At 42.6% G+C, this 20653-nt stretch overlaps 1 protein-coding gene across 1 annotated transcript; it reads right to left on the bottom strand.

The window, feature by feature from the left end:
* Nucleotides 1–1534: 1534 nt before the first annotated feature.
* Nucleotides 1535–19161, bottom strand: sgsm1b (small G protein signaling modulator 1b). The gene is made up of 24 exons (XM_030768066.1): nt 19117–19161; nt 15939–16014; nt 14922–15084; nt 14419–14571; nt 14227–14294; nt 12935–13077; nt 12555–12686; nt 11366–11490; nt 11137–11204; nt 10801–10964; nt 10158–10287; nt 9427–9553; nt 9215–9279; nt 8911–9056; nt 8340–8468; nt 7721–7891; nt 7052–7123; nt 3830–6799; nt 3458–3582; nt 3014–3096; nt 2744–2853; nt 2281–2377; nt 1774–1941; nt 1535–1623 (listed from the first exon to the last, which is right to left on the bottom strand). Exons 2-24 carry the CDS (start codon nt 16000–16002, stop codon nt 1535–1537), a joined length of 5562 nt encoding a protein of 1853 aa, XP_030623926.1. The 5' UTR covers nt 16003–16014; nt 19117–19161.
* Nucleotides 19162–20653: the final 1492 nt, after the last annotated feature.

The raw sequence follows: 20653 nt of genomic DNA, 5'->3' as shown, positions 1-20653 counted from the left end.
TCACTCATTGAACACATATACATTTATTACATCTTATTATACATATTATTTTATACACATCACATGGTTATGACGATATGGACAATATAGTCACCAAGTACAATAAAAATATATACGTTTAGAATTATTTCTTAACATGCTTTGTTTCTGTTGATAACTAGAAACAAATCACATGTGCATCTTATTTCACTGAGGCTGTTAGCCAAATACATATAGTCATTTTCATCTGTTAACTTGACAAATTTTTTTTTTTTAAGCATAGGGTATATTATCATAAATATATTACTTATATATATTTGTATATAATCTAATGATACAATACAATTCACCAACAACAATACATACAAATATTTTCCAGAATGAATGAGAATGCCATAGGGAAATAGTTAGTGTTGGTAACACTGGCACCTGAAAACAATTGGTCTGGTTTACACAGAGTTTTAGCAGTTTTCTACAATCACACTCCAACAACTCCAATAAGGTCTATGGGTAAGGAGACAACCGTTCTACAAACTGGTTGCTGGTGGTTCAGAGCCACATACATACACAAAAGATTCTCATGTGTGTGAGAGCACTTATGGGCTTTCCCAACTGTGTTCTGAATAAAATCAGGGACAAATTAGTACTCAGAAAAACCCCCAAAAAAACCAACAATGCAATTTACAAACACTCTGAATGGCTTTTGTGGTGTAAGCACTCACGAATCTGCAAAAAACTCCACCAAACACATCCCTGAACTGAAGAACTTAAGGCAAAAATATATTTTAAAACATCTCAGAGCATAGAGATAGATTATATTAAAATTAAGGTAAGATCACTGAGTGAGGTACATACGTATGTAGCAGCTCAACAGGCAAATTTGAATAATTCGAGTACACAGGGAAACATCTTTGCTTGTAATTACACAATGTACCCTCTTGTTCTGTCGCATGAAAGTTTTACCTTATACCTGAACACTAAGGAAGTGTGCTGATATGTAATGCTCCTAAAATGTCAAAGAAAAGTGAGGACCATCAAATTTCATGAGCGTAAGGGAGAGCCGACGTGGGAAAGGAGCGTTTTCAAATGACGGATGCCTCTTTTACTTACATAGATAAAATCTCAGTAATGTGATTGTGCTTCTTACACCCCCTATGAGAGATTACGGAAAGGTGCGCTCCATGGAAAAATGAAATAATTTATGCTCCTCTCCTCAACTTCAAGTTCTTAGAGTGATTAACACTGTTTTGACTGAACGCACCATTTTTCACTTAAAATCACCACAAATCAGTTACTCAGTTACAAGTGACATTATACCCGTGCTCTGTTATAATGAGGGATTATTCATGTGTGAAAAGCTGCAACTCTGCCGCTGTCATTCCGGGCCTGGGATATCGGCCCGCCATCTTGTCACATCAAATAGGAGAACGATGGGTAGCCTAAAATACAAGCTTTGAAATAACTGATGGTGATGAGCAGTTCTATGTTCCTGCATTCAGTCTGGACCAGGGAGGCAGTTGGTAGCATCAGCCAATGGGAGACTCAGGCGGATGAATCATTTGTTCTCAATGAGGGTCTGGACTTTGTGAACTAGATCTCGCGCCATTTCCAGAACCTGCTGGACGTCATGACGCTCCGCCATTTCTGAAATAAGACACATTCATTTGATTGCATTCAGAGAGCATCGGTCATATCAATGTTCACTGCACATTTTAGAACAAAACCCCTATCACCTGAAACAAGTGAATTTTAAGCGAGTCTTAATTCTTTCCTTTTCCGTTCCTGTTATCTCACCATTGAAGAACTTGATGATGTCGGTGAAGTCCATGTTGTTCTCCAGAATGATGTCTCTGTAGATCTCTACCAGGGCCAGGGCAATGAAGAGGACAAGGTGACTGGAGGAAGCGTAACGAGCAGCCCAGATGGTCTCCCACACAGAGAACACGTCCTCATAAACCATCTCTAGGGAAAGTAAGGTACAGATGAAGCGATGAGAGCCCGGGTCGGCCTGAGAGATTTAGAAGAGCTCCTATGCAAGCTGCATAACTACAGCGGTCAAAGCCAATTAGAGGATAGTACCATACACACACTGTGTGGTTAAACAATCAATCTGGAATTTATTTTGATATAAAATGTTTTACCCTTGAATTAAAGAATTTAAGTAACAAAATGGGCTATGCACTCACCCTGTAAACTGTCACTCAACTGCCACTATACTGTGATGCTAATTCTTCCTATTGTAAAATTAAATGAACGGCTTAGAATCTGAGCACAACATGACATGACTACGCAATGACATACCTCGCTTAAAGTCCAACAGGAACCAACGATAACAAAAGTAAAAATGAGTGTAGTCACCGTTCTGCTGCATCAGCTCAAAGAGCTCAGAGTCGAGGATCTGCACAGACAAACAGTAGCCAATGCCCATTATGAGACTTAACTGTAATCATAACAAGAATACCTGTGTATGATTCAAACAGTTTTGCACAAATGTCAGCTTATGCTATGCATTATTACATCCTGAGATGAGCTGGTCTAAGCTGTTTAAGTCTATTCTCTATGTTCTTTTGTAAGTTGCTTTGGACGAAAGCTTCTGCCAAAAGCCTCAATGTCAATGTAAGTAAGCATCATGTTAGATTGCATGACTATGAATAACGTTTGCTTGTTGTTTGTTTGTTTGTTTGTTTTGTTTTGTTTTGTTTTTCTGAGGAATTTTGTAGTATTTTCTCTAGTGCATGTTTTAATTGTGTTTGTGAAGCAGTACCTGAATTAGTGACCGCATATTGGAAAAGTGGGTATCCATGGCTCCACCATGAGGAAAGTTCTGGTTCATTCTCTTCATGAGTTCAGTAAAGCAGCTGAAAGCCATGGCCTCTGAGAAAAAAAACAAAACAAAACAAAACAAAACACTTATGACATTATTTCCACTCAGAATCACATACAGGACCAGATTCCTATGAAGCATGTAAATGAGTACAAAACAGTGTTTGTCCACTAATTTGCAACCGGTTCAGTGACCTCAGAATAAACATACCATCGTCCAGAATGACAAGCAAGGGTGCCAATATGTCACACATTCCCTGGACATAGCCGATATCCAGATGCTGCCAGACGTAGCTGCCAAGCAAAAAAAAAAGCAGTTATGGAAGAGTAAGGACGACGCCCAAGATCTTTCGCACAACAGCAACATAAGAATACTCTCTGGTTCATAATCAAACGCTCTCCGTCAAGACAACAGGCTTTAGCCTTTCCTCAAGGGTAAGGTGAACACAGCTGCGCATAAGATTAGCAAAGACTCGATACACGGTCGAATATTCAGCAGCAAAGGTTGGCATGGAACTGATTTATGGTTGAATATTTTAGCAGGAAAATACTCTCATACAATTGAGCTGTGCTTCAGTACTCAGTGGGAAAGATGTAAAGCCTTGCAATACATACTGTAAATGATAAAAGTAAAGTCCATACGACGTCACTTCACCTGCACATGATGTTGCGTAGTTTTTCTAGGTTGGTGGTCGTGAAATACCAGTAGTTTCGGTCACAACGCTGAACGTCTTTGTCAATGCGGTGCAAGTTGAGTGTGTACAAGTCTACCAGCTCTTGCTGCAATGTAAGGAATAAACAAGTACAATAAATAGTTTAATGTTATTATATTTACCACGTTTTAATAAATACTGCGGTCACTGACTGTCTCTTATATCAGTGATACAAGACTTTTTTTTGTTTGTTTTTCACTAGACTCTTGTAGTTCATCAGAATGTATTTATTCTTGATACTCTTGATATAAGAACCCAAGAAACACATCACAAACATTTAATTCGCACTAAAACGCTGGGGCTAGTGCACGTACGGAATACGTGGTGCCGATGGAGGACACAGGCGAAGCGACGTCGTTTTTGAGTTCTCCTCCGACGGCCAGGGAGTCGGGTTTGGGGAACAGGCTGTCCATCTCGGGCTCGTCCTCAGACAACGCTGATTCCGTTCCCTCTGGGCTTGTGTTTGCTCCCGCCTCCGTGCACAGCTCCAGAGCAGGCATCTCCGCCCCATTTCCCCCCCTCAACATCGACAGGGTCAGCGGTGGACCCCCCAGGGTGATGGGGGAGTTGGACCAGTTATCCTCTGAGGACATGCACACCAAGGCAGATGGAATCTCTTCCATCTCCAAGGCCGACGGCGAGTCATCAGAATCCGGCATGTCGGGGGACTGCTTCGTTAACGAGCCAATTGAGATGCACGTTTCAGACTCTGGGGCCGTGATTTGTTTCACTATCAATTTGTTCTCCCCTCTATCAGAATCTCGTGCCATCATAACTTGTGCGTCTTTGCTGTCTTGGACTTTAGGGTCATTTTCTACCAAAGGCTCTGGATCTTTGATGTTTGATGATTCTACCTCAGACAAAGGTTCAATATCTTTCTTTTCTGTTTCAGAATCTTCCGTTAGAGAACATTTTGTTTCTTTTGAATCAGAGACAGTAACCTCTTCAATGTCAGAAGGTTTACTGATGTCTGACGCCTCAGGAGACATGCTCTCACTGATGGATGAATCATGGGCTACTGCTTTAAGATTACAACAGTTTTCCTTTTCTGAAGCATCGTTTTCTTGTGTTTCAGATTTCAGGACCATCTCAGTGTCTGATTTTTCATTTTTCTCCTCAGTCTCTCCATCACTTCGGTCTACGGTTGTCTGAATGTCATCATTTATTTTTTGTGGTTCTTTGATGTCACTATCATCAAAAGAGTTTTCGTTCTCCTTGACAGAATGCTTTGCTGGATGTGTTTCTTGTTCACACTCTTTGTCAACAATTTCTGAAGATTTCGTGTCCTCGGCTTCGGAACCTAAAGACGGTTGCGTTTCTGACATTGTGTTTTCTTCTGCATCGGTGACATTCGTCTCATCAGATACTTTGTGTATGTCGACATTCTCTTCTTGAGGTGCCACAGACTCAACACAGGGAGTTTCTTTGGCATCAGCCACTTCTACTTCATCACCTTCCTGAGCTTTGTCTTCTTCAGTTTTTAACAGACTGTCCTCTACTCTGTCTGGGGTGTCGGGTTTTTCGTCTTCTTCAGTTTTTAACAGACTGTCCTCTACTCTCTCTGGGGTGTTGGGTTTTTCTTCTTCAGTTTTTAACAGACTGTCCTCTACTCTGTCTGGGGTGTTGGGTTTTTCTTCATCAGTTTTTAACACACTGTCCTCTACTCTGTCTGGGGTGTCGGGTTTTTCTTCTTCTTCAGTTTTTAACACACTGTCCTCTACTCTCTCTGGGGTGTTGGGTTTTTCTTCTTCAGTTTTTAACAGACTGTCCTCTACTCTGTCAGGGGTGTTGGGTTTTTCTTCATCAGTTTTTAACACACTGTCCTCTACTCTGTCTGGGGTGTCGGGTTTTTCTTCTTCTTCAGTTTTTAACACACTGTCCTCTACTCTGTCTGGGGTGTTGGGTTTTTCTTCTTCAGTTTTTAACAGACTGTCCTCTACTCTGTCTGGGGTGTTGGGTTTTTCTTCATCAGTTTTTAACACACTGTCCTCTACTCTGTCTGGGGTGTCGGGTTTTTCTTCTTCTTCAGTTTTTAACACACTGTCCTCTACTCTGTCTGGGGTGTTGGGTTTTTCTTCTTCAGTTTTTAACAGACTGTCCTCTACTCTGTCTGGGGTGCCGGGTTTTTTGTCTTCAGTTTTTAACAGACTGTCCTCTACTCTGTCTGGGGTGTTGGGTTTTTCGTTTTGTGTTTTTAACAGACTGTCCTCTACTCTGTCTGGGGTGTTGGGTTTTTCTTCTTCAGTTTTTAACACACTGTCCTCTACTCTCTCTGGGGTGTTGGGTTTTTCTTCTTCAGTTTTTAACAGACTGTCCTCTACTCTGTCTGGGGTGTTGGGTTTTTCTTCATCAGTTTTTAACACACTGTCCTCTACTCTGTCTGGGGTGTCGGGTTTTTCTTCTTCTTCAGTTTTTAACACACTGTCCTCTACTCTGTCTGGGGTGTTGGGTTTTTCTTCTTCAGTTTTTAACAGACTGTCCTCTACTCTGTCTGGGGTGCCGGGTTTTTTGTCTTCAGTTTTTAACAGACTGTCCTCTACTCTGTCTGGGGTGTTGGGTTTTTCGTTTTGTGTTTTTAACAGACTGTCCTCTACTCTGTCTGGGGTGTCGGGTTTTTTGTCTTCAGTTTTTAATGCACTGTCCTCTACTCTGTCTGGGGTGTTGGGTTTTTCTTCTTCAGTTTTTAACAGACTGTCCTCTACTCTGTCTGGGGTGTCAGGTTTTTTGTCTTCCGTTTTTAACACACTGTCCTCTACTCTGTCTAGGGTGCCGGGTTTTTCTTCTTCAGTTTTTAACACACTGTCCTCTACGCATTCTGGGGTGTTGGGTTTTTCGTCTTCAGGTTTTAACGCCCTGTTCTCTAATCTGTCTGGGGTGTTGGGTTTGCCTTCTGCTTTTAACGTACTGTCCTCTATTCTTTCTGAGCTGTTGGATTTTTCCTCAGCTATGTCTGGGATTGTGGGGTTTTCCTCTTTTAACTCTGCCCTGGACTGGTCTTCGAGGCTGAGACCAATGGAGGCTTCAGCAGAGCTCTCTGGGATGACTACAGCTGAAGGTAAATCGATGGCTTTGGAGCCTGAGTCTTGCGTTGACGTGTCCTCTGTGCTAGGGGAGCAGTCCGAAAGCCCGGAGGTGACAGAGAAGTTACGAGAAGACGGGTGCCCGGAGTCTGGAGAACTGGTGCAATTCGGGAGTGCCCCATTGGCAATTTTGGGCTGGGGCTTTCCCTCTTTGGGTTTAGGTTCGGTTTCAATTTGGTCTACCTCTTCCACAGACCCAAACACCTGCAGTAAGACACAACATGTGGACACCAGGTCATTCTGTTATAATTTAATTCCATCATTCTGCTTTCCTGCCGCAACATAAAGTAATAATACACTGATGGACACTCAAACAGCAAATACATATGCACTGCACCACATGTTTAGCCAAGAGTTTTAAATGATTTGAAACACCTGACTTTCTCATATAGTTTGAACTGATACTGAGAATACAGTCAGTGTTTTTTAGTGACAGTATTGTGAACTGGTTCTTACCTGAGCACTACTGCTAGAGTCACTCTGGGAGCAGGTGTGGCTTGGCTTGTCAGAGCTGCTACTCTGATTGGACTGTTCAGGGAAGAATGTGTAAGATTAAAGGGGATTCCAGGTAATCATAATGCATAGACTGTGTTGACATGAAACAACTTTTAGAATATAGTTAGAGTTGGTCTGTCCATCGCTTAGTTAGTCCACATTTCTGTCCGTCTGACTGCAGTTACCAACTTCCAGTCTTTATTGGCCACTGACATATCAACATAATTTTATTAAAATAAATAACTTTAAGTATTTCTCATAATTACAGTGTATGTGTGTATGTGTGTGTGTTTGTCTGTGTGTGTGTGTGTGTGTGTGCATGCTCATGTGCTTGTGCACACGCGCGCGCGCCTGTGTCCGTGTGTGTGTGAGTGTGTGCGTGTGTGTGTGAGTCTGTGTGTGTGTGAGTGTGTGTGTGTGTGTGTGTGTGTGTGTGGGTGTGTGCGTGCGTGCGCGTGTGTGTGTATGAGTGTGCGCGTGTGCGTGTGTGTGTGTGTGTGTGTGTATGTGCATGTGTGTGTGTGTGTGTGCGCATGCATGCACGCACGTGTGCGCGCACATACGCACACAGAGCAGAAATAAAAACACGGCACTGGTGAAAACGTTATGTGGATAAAGCGTTCTGTTTACATCGGTGCTGATGGTGGAGTCCTGCCGCAGGCTTGCGTCCACGCTGGCTCCAGAAGCACATTTGGCAAGAGCGGCAGCGTGCTGCTCCTTCTCTCGCTGTCGAACAATAGCCTCACAGCCCAGCCACTCGCTCATGGTCTGCTCATAACACGCCCGAACCTGCTCGTCCACCTAGACAAAACAAACCATTCTCAGACACCCAGACTTTACCTCCCTTATCTACAGGCTGGGTGGTTCAACCAGTATTCTAGGGAAGGTCTGTTACTTATATAGGCAGTGCACTCATTTAGATGAAAGGAAAACTATATTCATGTTTAGAAGTGTAGGCTACCGTATCAAGTAGCTAAACGCGTGCTACCATTTAAAAAATGTTTAGGATTACACGAGTTTTCTGCACCACACAAAGTGGACAATTTGAGGACAGCAAGAGTGAATTACAGTATTTGTAAAAAAAACAAAAAAAATGAAACAAAACTTTTACATATACTGTTACCAGCCCAAATGAAAATAATCCGTTTTATGGGATTAAAGAACTTTTTGGCTATGCAACCAAGACCTACTCTTGTCTTAGCAGACACACATAGCAGGGTCCCATGCCCATTCAGGGCTGAAAGCATACCTCTTTTCTCTCCTGAGGGGTCATGGTGAAGTGGTAGTGGCCAAGCAGGAAGGGCCAGACCTCTTTACGCAGTCCTGGCTCAACACCGCCATAGTACACAAGCCTCAGAAGTTCTTCTTCCTCGTAGGCCTGACAGAGAAAAAGGGGAGTGATTCATTAAACAAATAGTTTTTTTTTTCATGGTAGACCTGAGTTAAATACGTATTTGAATATTAGAGTGATTCGTCTGTGTCCAAATACATTTAAGTGCCCCTTTTTTTGCAGGTCACTAAAGTTCTAACAGGTATATTGGAACAATACCAATGTGTGTCGGTGTGTTGGAGCAATAGCAATGAAACATGACACGTAAAGCGTCTACATCCTGTCAATTGAGTGAGCAGGGACACAACATAAGGAAACACTGAAAAGAATGGGACAGGGCCCTCTTCATTCAAAGACTTCATGCACATAGCCTGCTCACTGATTAATGAAACATAAATCTTCTTTCCTAACATTCTTCACTGGGACTCTGATTAACACTGAACTGAGCTGATAAAAGTGCTCCTCAGCCAGGAAAACAAACCGCTCTTACAGCAGAGTTTTGGAGAAAAGTGTTCCACACTTCCGTGGAGAGTCCTCCTCTGGCATCGTAGGGAATGTCGGGCTCCACGATTGTGGGGTTAACCAGGGCAGACAGGTGTGTGCGGACAGTCGACAAATGGCGGCAGTACGCTAACCCTAGGTGAGACACAGTTTGCTTTCAAGGTCAAAACAAGGTCTTCTGCAAGGTCAAAACCTCAGGTCAAAACATCAGGTCAAAACCTTTCATTACTGTTTTTGAATTAGATTTTTTTTGTTTGTTTTGTTTTTTGTTTTTTTTTTTGTTTTTTACATACAGCCATAGAAAGCACGAGAAATGATCTGGTATTTCATCGTCTCGCAAAGTAACTTCAGAGGCGCCCTGCAGAAGAGAGAGAGAGAGAGAGAGAGAGAGACGTGAAACTACTATTACCTAGCTTCTGAAGGTTCTTCTTTAAATCCACACGGTAGGTACATTTAGTCCCGGTAACAACGATATGTCTCTGTAACTTATCATCGTAATACTAGCCTGTCGTGATTACATCCGTTGGGGAGACCACTGTCGGAGGAGCCGTTCTGCGAACAGGAGGAGCAGGAGGACTTTCTGGGAGAGGGTTGCCACATGTTCATTCCCTGATCTATCAGCTCAGGACCCACTGCGTCATAAAAGAGGAGAATCTTATCATCATCATCTTCATCATTATCATCTCTATCATCATCATCATCATTATTATCATCTTTGTCATAACAACCACTGATATCCACATCGATGTCAGTGATCTGGATAGAAGTCAAACAGTACATATTGAGGTTACACCAAAGACAGAAAGTGTATCAGACACCAACCAATGAACCAAGGGACAAAACATGCTGCATAATGAAGGTGGAGGAGGAGGTTTTGGAGAAAAGGTGACAGGAAACCCCCAAAAAAAAAACCAAAAAACTGAACTGAGATCAGAAATGCTGAGCTGACCATGAAAATGCAGTTCAGCAAATGGAGTTGTGGAGGGTTGAAGTAATGCCCAAATGATGGTTTGACTTTGTGAGGAAGAAGGATCCACATCCGTATGAGATGATCAGTAGCGGACAGGGCAGGGACAGGGGCTAAACACAAGAGGAAGGGCGGGAGGTAAAACCCAATTAAACTACGAACAGACGGAATCAAAGCAAGACATCACACACCCAGGTAACAACGAGGACAAATGAACCAGTTTAAGGGGTCTTCACAGCACGTTGCACCAAATGACTCCAGTTACATACCAAACTCTGACTGGCTACCGGGGTATATTATCCGAAAAACGTAGTCGGTGGCCTCATCCTCGTCCTTGTCAGAGAAAGACTCGCAGGATCCGTGTGGACTTCTCTTGCGCAGTTTTGGGAACACTTTCCCCTGAAGAAATATGACAAAAGTCAAATTTTCAAATCCTAACCAAAGTACATCACTTAAAATGTTACTCGGTACTTCAGACCTAACGTCTAATAAACCTACAGTAATATTCTGAGATAAAAAAAAATATATATATTTTTTACTGGACTCACTTAAATTTGCTAAATTAATGAAACTCGCACCTTTTGTTTGTAACTGTGTAATGTGCCTGATATTAGTGTTATTGAAACAGGCACACAAACACACACACACACACACACACACACAAACAAACACACATACACACACACACACATACACACACACATACACACATACACACACACACACACACACACACACACACACACACACACACACACACAAACACACAACACACACATACACACACACACACAAACAAACACAATAAGAATAGTCAGAGGAGAATATAACACAGATCAGCGTATGCACTGTGTCTATTTATTTCACATAAAAAAATAGGCCACGACCACGAGGCTAAACCTCTTTCCTCACCTTCCCTCTCTGAGACCACAGGGGTGGGTCCAGCTGGCCGTGGGGCAGGAGCCCAGTTTCCAGGCATGTGAGGAACTGTAACAGGTGGCCTCCTCTGGGGAAATGAAATGGCGGCCTTTGGATGCCATCTTGGCTCACCAACACCACCGTGCCTCCACTGTCCACTGCAGTTACAGACGAACACACAGGCGATACACAGTCAGTAATGCACGCACTTGGAAGATTATCCTAAATATGAATCTAAAGCTGAGTAAGAACAGTACACAAACTGATAAATGCAGTTTAAACCAAGAAAAAATCACTGATGAAAGTGATGAACTGTTGGTGTCCACAAACCTTGTTGGTGGCAGTGCAAATAGACTATTTCCTCAAGGCGTATCGTCATTGCATAATCCCAGTAAACGCTACAGGAAAGAAAAAAGCAAAAAGTCAGAATACCACCATTTCTTGAAAAGAGCGTAATGAGTAATGTCATTAATAAGAACATCTTGATGGGAAGATCATCGTTGTTTACAGTTTATTAGTTAGTTCGTTTATTTGATCAGCTTAAACAAAACACTTTTACCTTTTCTCATACTCAAATTCGCCCACGGTCCCGTTCATTAGCTGGTTTGGCGTCCACTTCAGTGTCATGAGATCTGCAGTCTGATGGAGGGAAAGGTATCCCGGGATAGCTTCCATGTCATCTGTCTGTCAGAGGAGTGAAATCCAAGTCAAATTAGAGCACTTAGGCACAATACATCCATCACAAAGTGAGAAGTTACATTAATTCCTTGATTAAGGTGACTAATGACAGACAAGTCAGAGAGGACAGTATGATCCTGAACCAGTGTCACAGTATATGCTTCAAAATGGTTCCTTAAAAAGGGACTTCAGTTTACAGACTTGATACAAGGGTCATGACCTCAGGAGGAGGTCCAGTCAGTCCTTACAAAGAACTTAATGCTTATTAAAACATCAGAGTCCTCCAACTTAAAGATGCTTTGTATATCCTGTTCTAAATCAAAGCGTTCCTCGCAGACACAGAGTCAGCTGTCGGTTGTCCTATGCACAGGTCGAGTGTGTGATGTCAGCTGTCGGCTGAGTCAGTTGTCGGTTGTCCTATGCACAGGTCGAGTGTGTGATGACTGTCGGTTGTCCTATGCACAGGTTGAGTGTGTGATGACTGTCGGTTGTCCTATGCACAGGTCGAGTGTGTGATGACTGTCGGTTGTCCTATGCACAGGTTGAGTGTGCGATGTCAGCTGTCGGCTGAGTCAGCTGTCGGTTGTCCTATGCACAGGTTGAGTGTGTGATGACTGTCGGTTGTCCTATGCACAGGTTGAGTGTGTGATGACTGTCGGTTGTCCTATGCACAGGTTGAGTGTGTGATGACTGTCGGTTGTCCTATGCACGGGTTGAGTGTGTGATGTCAGCTGTCAGCTGAACCAGCTGTCGGTTGTCCTATGCACGGGTCGAGTGTGAGATGACTGTCGGTTGTCCTATGCACAGGTCGAGTGTGTGATGACTGTCGGTTGTCCTATGCACGGGTCGAGTGTGTGATGACTGTCGGTTATCCTATGCACAGGTTGAGTGTGTGATGACTGTCGGTTGTCCTATGCACAGGTTGAGTGTGTGATGACTGTCGGTTGTCCTATGCACAGGTTGAGTGTGTGATGACTGTCGGTTGTCCTATGCACGGGTCGAGTGTGTGATGACTGTCGGTTGTCCTATGCACAGGTCGAGTGTGTGATGACTGGCAGGAGCAGTCTTACCGGCTGCACGAGGACGTTGTTTTTGCCGAACAGCAGTGTGGCTCGGGAATTTTGATGGAGCGACTCCACATAGTCTCGAGCCCAAAGCGAGGGCCTGTCGTCCATACTTCCGCTGGACTGCCTTTTCTGGATCTTTCCACAGTTGAAATATGTGCGCAAATGGGAGCGGGAGGGCGGGGCAGAGGGTGGTGGTCAAGGCAGGCATTGGGATAGGGTTAAATATCGTAAAAAGAGTAACAAATACATGAATGTGAATTGGCATCTTTGGCACTCTACCCTGCTATATATCGTCCAGCAATAAAACTTTTAACACGAGATTTCACCCACAAATACAATAATTTTGATATTATTATGTTTGTACCTACAATAGCAGTACTCACAAGGGCAGGGCGCTTGGTAGGAGAGTCTTGCCGGCAGTGGCCACTGTGAATGCGGTGTCTCTGAACCAGTTCGTCGGCAGACGGGTCGGTCCAGAAGTGATTCGCCGTTTTGGCTTTGGTGTACTCCAGAGCACACGGTCCCACTGCATGAGTCAGAGAGTAGGAACAAGACCAGTCACCCACAGCAGTTCGCACACCTCAAAAATGTATGTATCAGTCATCAGTCATCATCAAAGTGCCGGTCGGGTTGAGGTGTCCTTCAAATCATACCCTTTGATATCTCTTTTAGCATGTGGTTTAGTACTGAACATACCCTCTCTTAGTTTATTTGTCTTGTCTGGTCTCGTCTGGGTCAAAGTGTCCCCTAGTTACAAACACTAATGAGAATCCATTAAGAATACCTTGACTACGTCATTCTACGGATTCGACTTGATCCGCAGAGTGAAACCAGCATGATTCACAGCCAATCTGTTTTTCTAAGAATAGCATCCATTTAAGGTGTGGGTGTGGGGGTTGGGGGGTGGGGGAGGCGGGGGGGGGGGGGGGGGGGGGGGTTGGTGGTTGGGGGGTGATGGGTAAAGGAAAAAAGATGCTAGCCCACCAACACAGAGACGTGCGATCGATTACCGGTAGCTGCGCTCTCGGCTTGGCCGGGGGCGCCCACACAAAGGCTCTTTTGGCGGTATTCACGGGTGGGAGGCCAGCGGGGGAATTGTCTCCCCGTCATTCCAATATCAACTACCACCTGTCAATCAGATCACCAGATTAGCGCTGGACAGATCTGAGAAGCATAGTGTTTACAATTCCCCAGAGAAGTCCTCCACTTCACAGTCTGGCTAAGAGAAGGAGTTGACAACTCCACAAGTCTACAGCACTCCCCAGCTGGCATGGGGGATGTGGGGGTGGCATGGGGGGGGGGGGGGGCGGGGGGCAGAAAGATAACAGTACTGGGTGAAAAGGGGGACAAAAGAGCCCCCAAAAAAAGGAGTGACTGTGAATAGAGCATGGTTTCAGGAGGTGGCGTGGTGCTGATGCGTTTACTCATTTTCATAATTATCGGTGTTAATGACAAACTGCTTCACTGACAACTACACACATCATTTTGCTGTCACTGGCTGAATTACTCTCACAACATATTGTTCTCTTTTATGCTTTCCATACTTCTGAGTGACATTTTGTGTGTGTGTGTGTGTGTGTGTGTGTGCAGTGGGATGGGGGGGGGGGGTGTAAAATGTATGAAGTAGTTGGGGAGTGTATGAGTGTGGATGTGTGTGTGTGTGTTGGTTTTATACCCAATAGAGATGCAAGAATTGGTCCATCAACAGGATCCCTTAACAAAGCTTCCCTCTCATAGAATTTACTGCAGGAAGAGAAATTAAAACAAGTCAGCGTGGCATGATACAACAGTTTATACGGTCATCCATGACCGTTCATGTTTGTGCTAGAGAGTGTAAGCATAACAGACAGGTTTACTGGTTTCCAACCTGCTGTTCTCCACTAAGTAGAGCACAATCTTGTCCAGAACTTTCTCTGTCAGCGCGGTGCGGACCCACAGGTGCTTAATTGCCTGAGGGGATAAGTTTGGGAGTCTGGGCTGCTTTCGAGTACTGTCCTGGCTCAACTGGGCCTGGTTCTGTCTGCTGCCATTAGAAAAAAAACCCATCAGAATAAATCTACATTAACATAAGTCTGGAAAGTACTTAAATCATAAATGCAGTTCAAAAGTCAAATCATTATAGCGTAGAACCTCCATCTGTTACGAGCTGCTGACAACAATTCTAATTTGGAACAAGCATTATATTTCAAGGGAGTAGCAATGTCGGAGATGTTATTCGTTTTAAATGAGCGCCTTTGGTGTATAATGCATTGACCGTGTATTTAAGGGTTTAATGCACGCCAGGATGAATACATTTGCCTGAGTTTGGCTGTATTTATGCATTCAAAAGCAGGAGTAACGCTTTGATTGGACTGGCGTCTATGGCCTTACTTGTTCTCGATGATCTGCTCTAGTTCCTGAACTTTCCTACACAGGTCCTCTGCTGGAGTGAAGACCTTGCCCACCTTCATGAAGAGAGCTGCCAACTTGTTACTGCGCAGGAAACCAGCTGCCCTTCGCCTCAGGCCATGTAACACACAAGCCTCCACCACAGCTGTGAAGACATGAACGTATGTACATGAGCCCAAACTGAGAAGGGTGCGCACTCAAATGCAAGCACACAAATGATGCGCATACATGCAAACTTAAAAAACATGTGACTCGTAACCGAAAAATGTTTACCGAAATACTTCCCCTCAATATGAAGGAACCACTGCATAGGTCAAAGCAGATATTCTGATACCAAACAACTTTTAACGTATGTTTGGCGTGTATTGGTACCGCACAGGATATTTCTGCAGCACTCTCTCCCTCTCGCTCTCCGTTTTTATCTTTTGCCCTCTCCCTGTGACTTCTGTCGTAAACAGATTGGTGGGTGGAGCTGACAGGGCTTGGAATTCAAAAAAGCGTCCGTGAAAACGGATGCGATTTCTGCTCCTCTGCTAGCAGACTTCACAGGAGTGAATGTCACTGTAGTCATCATTAGGCTCATTAGGTGACCAACCACCAACCTACACACCATCTCAACACGGAGTTTGGTTTGCCAATCCATAAACGTTTGGCCTCTAAGCCTAGCACCTATCTAAAGTAAACGCAGCGCACACAGACCAAAACGAATAGCTTCAGGTTAACACACAAATTTACACTAAATAGGCGTGAGATTGTGGAATCTTTTGTGAATAATCGAAATTCTGATGCTTTAAGCTAAAAGACTGATGATGTCATAGTGGATTCTAAATCAAAGAACAGGCCGTGACAGGTCAAGGAAACCGCTAGGTGCAAGTGCACACAGGCAGCTCACACGTTGTAAAGAACAACATGACATCACTTTTCTCTTCCGTTTTTTTCAAACCGCCCCTAAAAAAAGAAAAACCACATGACAAGAGGGGGCCACAGAAGGTTCCTTACCACAGAAGGAGATAATGTGACTGCTATCCTCATGCACGAACTTTCGGGTTACCGCCTCCTCCATGATCTGTTTGACCTGGAGGAGTAAGAGAGACATTGAGGAAGATTTTGACCCCCAAAACAGAGATTCTAAGTCTCATCGAAGCCTTCCTAGAATTCAACACGGAGGAAGAAGACATAGATGAAAAGAACGTAGGCAGAGTATTAAAGCAGAGGAAGAAAAAAAAAAAAAAGAATCGATTGATAAAAAAGAATGAGAGTCCAACTGGGTACTGTTTTCTTTTCTTCTTTTATTCCACCTGTCTTTACATATGCGGGGGCCTGTCTTTAAATACCCTGATGCCAATGATTCATACGTGACTTTAGAGCGGTGAGGGGAGGGAGGCAGGAGGTGAGGAATGAGTTGGACACACGGCACTAAATAAAACATCCTCTGTATTCTCCCCTGTGTCCAAACAAAGCAAGAGTTGTTGTTTTTTTTCTTTTCAGGACTCGCAATGATGAAAAAGGCCGGCAAAAATCTGCATGGAACATAAGGGTTATGTAAAAAAAAAAAAAAAAAACATTGCTTGACTGTAGTAAACAGCTATTTAAAATAAAAAAGGTAATGGTAGCATTATAAATGACACCTGTGGAAAATATACATGTGGAATAGTGAAATCCTATATTTAGTTTTATATATGTCTATAATTGTGAAAAGAGACAACTGCAAATTAATTCACCTCCTTTAGAAAGCGCTATAACAATTACAGTTTATATCTACAGATAATTATGAGTGAATTGCAACTGCAGTCTGCGTGCTATGAATAAAATAAGTGTTTAAATGTTTTATGATCTATGAGGTTCCCAAACAGCTCATTATAAAAAGAAACCGCTTTTTTTTTTTTTACATTTTAAGGGAACTAAATGTAACCGTGTGTAAGTGAGTTAGATATAGCGAAATACTCTGACTCTTTTCTAGCCAACCAATAGAAAAGAAACAAACAAAAATGTAGGATTCATTAGCTGTGGCTGTAGAGCATTCGGGTTGTTATAGCCCAAGCAAACGATTATATGCCCATGTCCTCTTTCACTCCTTTGATTAACCTAAAATAACTGCTATGACCTCACTGACAGACTATGATGGATGGTCTTCATGTCGGTAAAAAAAAAAAATAGGCAAAGATGCCTCGTATTCATAATGATGCTTAATATTCATCATGTGTACAGAAGATATACAGTGATTAAGAACAGAACACATCATGTAAATGACTGTAAATCACTGACTACTACTTACATTCCACCTGTAAATTACAATGAAATTTAGGTATACCATACACACAGATGGTCAGTGTTTTATTAACTGGTATTGTGAGATAGGGAATGACACAGGCCTATGGGCTGTGATTAATTCAGCTTTTTTTAGAAAATAATAATTATGTTGCTGTCACAAATGTTTAGAGATCTAATGCTGTTTGGTTTAAAGTGTGAGGATGTCAAGACTTCGTTCTTGATGATGTGATTAGAAAATGGAAACCTACCACCCGCCGGGCTTGACTAACCTCAAACCCCCTCCCGTGAGCGCTCAGAAAGTGTGAATATACATGATAATGATGTGCTCTAAAAAAAAAAAAAAAAAAGTCACACATCTGTGAGGAAAACGACATTCCTATGACTACTAGAGCAACCACAGAAGATGGTATTTTCCAAACGTGCAGGAGAGCAAAAAAGACATAGCATAATAAGTGTGTTTCGTCTGTAACGTTCAGCTGGTTTCGTTCTTTTTTTCCGCAACCCTCATTTGTACCGCTAAATCCAGTAGTAACCGTACATTTCTCTATACACTGTACACGAAACTATGACTCATTCGGAGATACCAATCAGTTGTTATTTACTCCGCTGGGCCTACTGTGAAATGATTCATGCCTCACACTGCCAAGGTGATCTCTTTATATTTGTATTGAAGCTAAAGTTAAATCATATCATATTGATAGACCATATGGCCGACGATATAGCCATCCGCTCCCCAAATCCCCCACTCCCGTATGAACTCGTGGCTTTACGCTCAATAAATGCCATATTTGAAAGACAGGAAAAGCATCAGAATTAGCACCTGCAGCCCATCAGACCGAGAAATGGTGACTCTTCAACATTTTCTCAGTTTTCACACAAGATGTAACCACAAAGCATTGCATAAAGCATTGCATAAATGCTGAAATCAGTTATATAATTTTTTATAAAACACATGATCTAATTTGTTGACAACCTAAAGTGGTCATATCCACATGCTCTCTGCATCATCCAAGAAAAAATCTTACAGTCAACAATTCAAACAATGACATGTGCCCCGGTTATCAATTTAACTGATAGATCAACGGTGAAGAAAAAGCTAAGACACATTGACAACATCCGGCACATAATCAGTCAAACGGCCAAGCTGCTGGAATTGTATACTGCAAGTTAACCGCATCATTTCAGTACGGACTCCGTGTTTTATGTGCATATACATTAATTCATGCATCTGTTTCAGCAGAAAAAATGGTACATTTCTTTCACGCTAGGCTTTCTTTCACATGATATTGTTGTATCGAATAATATTCTAAATTTCTTTTGAGACGTTTGTTTAGGCTTTCATGACTTTTTGCTGTTTTATTTGAAAACGTGATCAGTGCCTCAACATTACGAGTGGGACAAAAAACATGTCAATTGGCCTTTTGGGAAGGAAAATGGTTGATACGTGGTGACGTTGTGACAGTGGATGACGAACCAAAGCGACCTTGTATAGTTGTAACTAAGTCATTATTTCACTGGATGCTGGGATTCAGCATTTGTTAGAAACCAGTTACTTAATAGGCTATGGCGTAAGCATGGTCTAAGTTAAGCCATTAAGGTACTGCTCAAACGTAGTCGAGCACCTTGCTTAGGCTAATGTTAAGCCAAAAACGTGATTGTGGTTTCCTTACGGTACTGAGACATGTCATTGCCTTCGTCCTCAGCATAACACATTATGCGATAAATGACCTCTTCAGCAGCGATTATTACTCTTGCAATAATGGCCTACGAGTCTATGTCGTTGTCATGCGCGATATGTATTGTTTGTGCGTTTGGATATCACACACCTTCGGAAATGATACCGCAATTTTGCACATTACTTGTTATTAATGATGCTCCTCTGCTGTCCAGGCATCAAATCACCTACCTCTTTCTTCACGTTGCGCAGCAATCGCTGCCTCGTCTCCGCCTCTGTAATAAAATAAACAGACAAAATCAACAACAAATTCACAGTTTCCAAATATTGGTTACACTTTAAAATCAAATAAGAGATGGGATTTGTGCCGCTGTTTCTTACCTCCCATGGCTGATTGTCACGGCTCAGAATCGATCGTGCAAACTGTTCTTTCTTTTTTTCCAAAGATAACGGTGCTGTTCCTGTCAACCTCAGATCAATGATGATTTTACGCAGATGAATATACGCAGGCTCCCGGATGGCTCACACGGCAAACTCATCGCAAGTACAGAACTGATCACTGTGAGTCAATGCTGCGCATTGGCAAGGGTGTGGCGAACTGGTACTAACCACGCACGTATTCCACATCAGGAACCGCAAAACTACCTTTAATTAAAAGTGCACTAATACGCGAAGTCGCTGACTTTCATAGCAGTCCCTAATATGTAATTGTTTACCAAGGGTATGCGTACCACACGCAGTCAAGTCTACACAGATGTGTCATTGGTTTACATAAAAGCCAATCCAATGCAAGAGCGATTTGAGAGCACGTTTTCACCACGCCCCCTTTCCGACGCACAGCGCATCATTATCATTTGATGTACATATTACCATCTGTTCCATGACGTTGCCATTTCGATCATGTATATAGACACTCTATACATCTATGAAAACGTATCTGACGATTATGGATTATTTACTGTTCAGAGTAAATATTTCTGGTAAGTATTTTTTTTACCACCCATGGCCTACTGCACCTTGCTTAACACCGTGTCCTAAAATGAAAAGGTCAAATGAGATCAAGAACTGAGGATCCGAGTTAACTCCTCTTCAATCTTCATAACACACACATGCCTGGTTTCTAGTTAGCCGTTAGTAATCCATCGTCCCAAGCCTATGGCCATTTAAGAAATTATAAAACTCCTTTCCATTGTGTTTGTGACTGAATATTTGACTGGATATTGTTTGGCAATATCTCGGGTTCATCAAGTTGAATAATGAGTAATCTCGAAACCTATTTTTAAAAGAAAGCGCAAATAAAATCCATTAAATTCTGTTTGTATCGTCATTTGATTACATTCAAACTAATGTTCTCTGTTTGGTCTTGAGTAGCCCAGCAGTAGGTGACAATCTATCCTGAGAATGAAAGCACTCAGTAGTTTCCGAGGCATTCTAGTATTTGGCATGGTTCACACCCTGATCACGTTGTGTCACGAGGTAGCTGAGCAAAACATTTGTGGAATGACAGCTTCGGTATTTCGGTTTATAAAAGTGAGGTCACAGTGACGCCTTGGCCTACTGCAGAACTGCAGCCAAAGTGTCGTTAAAAAAACGCTTTAAGTTAACAGTGACGGCTGAGATTAAATAAATGAAAGAAGATCAGAACAATCATACCGAAAACACCATACCTTAGAATGCAAAAGTGTGCTGATGTCATATCTATTGTAAGTCTACATAGGAGCATGACATAACTTATGTAAATGCATATATAAAACGACATATCAGAACA

This window comes from Chanos chanos, chromosome 3 (assembly GCF_902362185.1).
Source record: "Chanos chanos chromosome 3, fChaCha1.1, whole genome shotgun sequence".
NCBI classification, from domain to species: domain Eukaryota; kingdom Metazoa; phylum Chordata; class Actinopteri; order Gonorynchiformes; family Chanidae; genus Chanos; species Chanos chanos.
This window is presented reverse-complemented; position numbering and strand designations above follow the sequence as displayed.

What these genes read in the sequence shown, in the direction of transcription:
- sgsm1b (XM_030768066.1), bottom strand. Translation starts at nt 16,002, where the DNA reads ATGGAGGAGGCGGTAACCCGAAAGTTCGTGCATGAGGATAGCAGTCAC. An exon ending in TCACATTATCTCCTTCTGTG is followed by an intron (nt 15,085 to 15,938) that starts GTAAGGAACCTT and finishes ATGTCTTCACAG; the next exon opens with CTGTGGTGGAGGCTTGTGTG. An exon ending in AACGGATGTAATCACGACAG is followed by an intron (nt 9,280 to 9,426) that starts GCTAGTATTACG and finishes TCTCTTCTGCAG; the next exon opens with GGCGCCTCTGAAGTTACTTT.